Below are 5,286 nucleotides of genomic sequence, written 5' to 3'. Positions count from 1 at the left end.
GGGGGGGGGGGGGGGGGGAGGGGGTGCAACCGCGATGTTTTTCTGTCTCGACACCGCGCGCATCCACGCTAGGATGTGGAGTGAGCAGCAACTAAGTCCAGGGGGATGTTGTAATTTTCACCACAGAGATACTCCAATGGCAAGCATACCGTGGTTAAGCCCGCCCACCCTCGTTACCGCTTCGGATGCAATCTAACCTTGTAATCGAATTGGGGTAGCCTTGACGGATCCTGAATGTACTGGCCAACTCTGGTATGCGGCGCGGGCTGTTACCGAGACAGCCCAAGGTAAGAAAGGAAGAGGAGGATAAGCACGTTGGAGTCGTCGGCAACCTCAAGGAAAGTTTTCTCTGATGATCGTATGTGCATGTAAGGCTGTGGGTGATGTTGGAGACGACCAAGCGACAGTGCTTTGACCCTCCCCCCCTGGATAGCAAATGATATATCCGGCGCATAAGCGTTTGAACACGCTCTGGGCGTGGAGTGTCCGTGTACTTCACCAAGCGCTTAGTTCCAGGATGCATTTGCCAGTTGCACTAACTCTTTTGCTTTTGTGATGAAAAGGTTCACCTTCCATTTTTTTATTTTTGAGAGCAATGCTCAAGCACTTCTCTGTTAGCAGTGGCTCTCCGCTTTTTCACCAATGGGTGCTTCGTTGGGTAGAGCTTTGCTGGTGTAATCATAGCGGGGACAGGTTCCCTTTAACCGTCGTTACATTCAGCACTGCTATGACTCTGTGCTTCCACTATGTTCCTTCCTAATGGTAGGGTCTGCTTTGTGTGGGGGCGTGAGTAGAGGAATGCGTGGCAAATGCATCGACTTTCCATGGGTGCAGAGATTCTTCGCGTGAGCGATCACTAGTTCTCACTTGGTGCTCGGTGCACTATGCACCTGCTCTTTTCTCACCGTTCACACACGTCTGGACCTTTCGAAGACTACGGAACCAGGCGAGAGATTGGGGTTATGTGATTAAAATGTTCACTTTACATTATTGACTTTAGTTTTTTTTTTTTAAGCCGTTGAATAATGGTAACTGCTGGTTTTCATTTTGACATTACTACCGTTGCTTCTGCTCCACTTTCCCCCATGAGGTAAAGTAAAGTTTTCAATGAGTTTTGCGGGAGGTTATTCCATAACATCAGGTGATGTTGTGAAAGTGCTACACCTTCTTCGCGATAATGGTGTTAACGTTCACAACTCAAAAAAGGCATACGAAGAATTGCAACGGTATCAATCGGACTCAACGTTCTTCGTGTTGTTATCATATTTGTTCGGTGCGGAAACATGCCCGGTTGACGTTGACCTCGGCGGCAACTGGGTACAGTACAGGCGGTTGGCTGGGATTACCCTAAAGAACAACTTGGAGCGGTGTAAGCTTGCTTTGGGTGAAGCGGCTATAAGGGAGGCGGCTGGCTGTTCACTAGCTGTTCTTGTTAACCCGACAGATGTTCGAATCGCCCGCGTAGCTGCTCAAATTGTTGTAAAGATAACAGTATTAACCTCATTTAGCTGGTGGGAGGAGTGTGGGCTGGGTAATCTCCCTAACACACTTCTAAACGACCTGCTGATGGCGGGAGAGGTGAAGACCTTTTCGGCTTTATATACCCTTCAGTACCTTGTGGAGGACCTTCCAGAAGAGGTAGGTCTTGCAAGTAAGGATATTATTGAGCGTGTCGCAGTACTTGTCTTGGACCCAAACGCCCAATGGGGTGTCCGAAAGGCTGCTTTTCGTATGTGTTCGAATATGTATGAACAAGCACAATCCCTTGACTGGAACGTAGAGAGCTTGTCACCTCTACAAATCGGACTGACGAGCGGCAGTCGTACTTTCACTAACCTTTGTTGCCTGCTTTCTGAACAGAATTGTGGAGGTGACGTTGAGCTAAAAATACAAGTATTCCGCTCTTGTGGTGTGATGCTCGACTACTTGGAATACTTTACCCCTATGCCAGAATCCGACATGGCTAGGTTCATTAAATGCTGGAGCAGGGATACTATTTGCACTAGTGTGTCGGCTGGAATTGTAACTGAACACGACGTCCAGTTAAAAATTTCCGCAATAGACCTCTTAACGCTAACAATGGAGATGTACGACAAGATGGGAGGTGAGGGTTACATATGTGCTCTCATTCAACCTCTAATTGAGTCACTGCCGAGTCTTGTGTCTGCTTTGGTAACTTATGTACCCATGACAAGGGAAGATGTGGAGAATATTCTATCTGAGGACGACTGCAGCATGAGGGACCCGGCAGCCGTTGATTTCCATCTAAACGAGCAAAAGTATGATATATCTGAGGATTCTGCGCTCGACGATAACCATGGAACTGCAACGTTGCGTTCAACAGCACTCCGTTGCATAGATGCTCTTTGCGTTCTTTCGAGCAAGCAAACATTCCCGCACCTGATCGAAAAAGTTAAAGCCTTGTGGGATGGCGAATGGCAGTACAAGGAGGCAGCTATCGTTCTTGTCGGTGCAATGGCTAACGGTTGCTACGACGAGATTGGTGATACACTTCCGGCTGTTGTTGAGCAGTTGATATCCGCCGTTTTATCTCCATCTGAAAATATTTTTGTTGTGAGCATGTCGCTGTGGTCATTGTCACGGGTTTTGGAATGGACATACGCACAGGATGACAGCACCATCAGCAAAATTATCAATGCATTTGCGTCTCGCCTGCAAAGCAGGAGCAAACGTGTCCGTCATGCCGCTGTCACCGCTATCAACACCGCATTCATGACAGCCCATACTATGGGCACTACCGAAAAAGTTACAGGTGATCTCCCGTCTTTGATCGAGATGGTTATCAGTTGCCTGCCGTTCTATAACGATGGTAATCTTTTCATTCTTTGTGATTTGGCCATGCACCTAGCTGCGCTATCAGAGGATCAGAATACCGTGGCGCTTTTGAGTGCTGCATTCAGGGCGAACAGAATTGAGCGCACCAAGGGGTTTGAGACTACGTATGTAGCTTACTATATTAATGAAACGCCAAACGTGTTTGTCGATAAGGATGTTTTTTCAGTTGATCGGGCTATTATCGGAATGTTAACGAGATTTCCTGATCCTGCAGTTTCTCTTGAGCTGCTTGATGCGTGGAGTGTAGTATTAAGGGACATCATTGAGAGGAATATTAGGGACGATATCAGCCTGCTACTCAACGTCCTTTTTATCGCTGCGAATTGCGCCAATGTAACTCCATCGAGTTCCCTTGCTGGTTGGTGTTCTCGTACTCAGGGATGCATTGCCGTACTGGCATTTCAACTTTTTAATCCATCGGAGGAGTTAGCAGTTCAGGTGGCTGCTGTCACCCTTCTTCATCGACTATTAAAAAATGCCGGCACTTGTGCTTTTCCTCAGGGAATAGTAGAGGAGCTTCTAGGAAAACTGACGTCTTCCGTAATTACAGCTGGTGACCTACAAAATAAGCTAGAATTTGTATACTTAATTATGCTGATGGTGAAGTCGTATTCGCACGAATCCCCAAACGGTGTATTCTGCGCATTTAAGGCGGCTGTTGATGTGCTTCGAAGCGACGCCTTTAGTGAATCTCAGTTGCTGTTCTCCCAGATGGCGTTCGAAGTATGTAGTGCCCTGGAAGCGGCACCTGGTCTTGTAGTGCATGCGCGACCAGATGTTATTACCCGAATTATAACGGAGTGCGAAAACGCATACGATAAGTCTGTTGCAACGATACATCTAGTAAATGTTCTTTTAGCAGTGGAAGATGTCGCGCGTGATATCCTGCCCGACGTCATGAGGCTTGTTTACAGCTGGAGGCAGTCGGCTTGTAACTTCCCGGGAACACACGAGAGCATCAAATTATTGCTCTCATTTTATAGCAACAAGCACTCATCTTTGCTAAGGGAGCAGCTGGGACTCGTGGATTCTAATATTCGTGAAATGGTGATATCTTCATATGGACTCATTTGTTGACCACAGAAGTGCGGAGTCGTAGAAGGCTGCGCTCCTGCTCCCTTCAAAAAGAGGGAGGAGGAAGGGGCTGAGTAAGTTATGCAAGGACACAGATATTTTCCAGGGTGTAACGCACTTTTTTTCCCCCTAAAAGTGTCTATGATGTTGTCTTTGTCCGCTGACATACATTAGGCATTGGCTTTTATCCCTTTACACCAGGGTATGTGCCCAAAGGTTCAAAAGGAATACGTAGTTGTGGAAATAAAGTTCCCATCAAAGCGGCAGTTGTGCGGTGCAGTGATGTTATTTATTCTCTAAAATCGATTACGCTTCCTTTTCCCCTTGTTTCCACACTTTCGCGTTTGTTCCTTCACTGTCTCCTTTTCTCCATTTTGTTTTAATATAACCGCTCTTTTCCATAAAAGATCGTTTTGAGGGATAATACGAAGAGGAGAACGCAGCACCCCCCTTTTTTTAAAGCCGCTTATTTTTAAGAGTTTCAAAAATAGTAATAACTGTAAAACCAAGATTATGCACCGGCGCTGTCCCATCATACCAGCTTTCCCAAGTGGCCGCACAACGCCGCTGCCTTTATTACCATCATGTGGTGGGACAGGTGCGTTGACTGTGTTTCCTGGTGGCTTTACTCAGAAACGCCATAGCAGCGTGTACCCGCAACCGCCGGTGAACCCGTTGCCTCCATATCCACCCTACGCTTCGGGATATCAATCATTTTACCACCCACATGCGCATCAAGGAGTTTCACAAGTACCCCCGCCCTTCAATTCAGGGATGGGCGCATCGGGTTACGTCGGTGTTGGAGTACCTGAGTTGGGAACAAAGGAACGGCCCGTTGTCGTAGTTTCGGCTCCACAAAAAACGACTTGGACAACCCGACTGTGGTTATTGTTGTTATTTGGAATTGGAGCCAGTTGCACCCTAAGCCTCATCGAAGAATTGATGTCGAGAATGCAAGACGGCAATTCGGTGACGAAAATAGGAGGGATATCTCGGGGTCAGCAAATCGGGATGTTTGGTTCTCCTGATGTCAAGCCAGTGGATTTGACCGGTCTCGATGTAACTTTTGACACGATTCGTGGGTGTGATGAGGCGAAAAAAGAGCTTAAGGAAATTGTCGAGTTTCTAAAAGAACCTGAGAAGTTCCACAAACTAGGGGGGAGACTTCCTAAAGGTGCGCTGTTAGTTGGCCCCCCTGGTTGCGGGAAAACAATGCTTGCGAAGGCTATTGCCAAGGAAGCCGATGTAAGCTTTTTTTACTCAGCGGGGAGTGAGTTTGACGAAATGTTTGTTGGTGTTGGGTCTCGACGTGTCCGCGAGCTTTTTGCCGCTGCCAAAGCTCGTGCCCCATCGCTT

General features: G+C 47.4%; 2 protein-coding genes across 2 annotated transcripts; one reads left to right on the top strand and one right to left on the bottom strand.

The window, feature by feature from the left end:
- Positions 1-154: 154 nt before the first annotated feature.
- On the bottom strand, positions 155-523 carry TEOVI_000669300 (uncharacterized protein; the record flags this gene model as incomplete). Its single annotated transcript, XM_067223810.1, has 1 exon — positions 155-523. The coding sequence occupies one exon, from the start codon at positions 521-523 to the stop codon at positions 155-157; it is 369 nt and encodes a 122-aa protein (XP_067079911.1).
- Positions 524-1,107: 584 nt separating this feature from the next.
- Positions 1,108-3,933, top strand: TEOVI_000669200 (transportin2-like protein; the record flags this gene model as incomplete). The annotated part of the gene is made up of 1 exon (XM_067223809.1): positions 1,108-3,933. The coding sequence occupies one exon, from the start codon at positions 1,108-1,110 to the stop codon at positions 3,931-3,933; it is 2,826 nt and encodes a 941-aa protein (XP_067079910.1).
- Positions 3,934-5,286: the final 1,353 nt, after the last annotated feature.

Source organism: Trypanosoma equiperdum (genome assembly GCF_001457755.1).
Source record: "Trypanosoma equiperdum strain OVI genome assembly, contig: ctg_1975, whole genome shotgun sequence".
In the NCBI taxonomy this organism is placed as follows: domain Eukaryota; phylum Euglenozoa; class Kinetoplastea; order Trypanosomatida; family Trypanosomatidae; genus Trypanosoma; species Trypanosoma equiperdum.
This window is presented reverse-complemented; position numbering and strand designations above follow the sequence as displayed.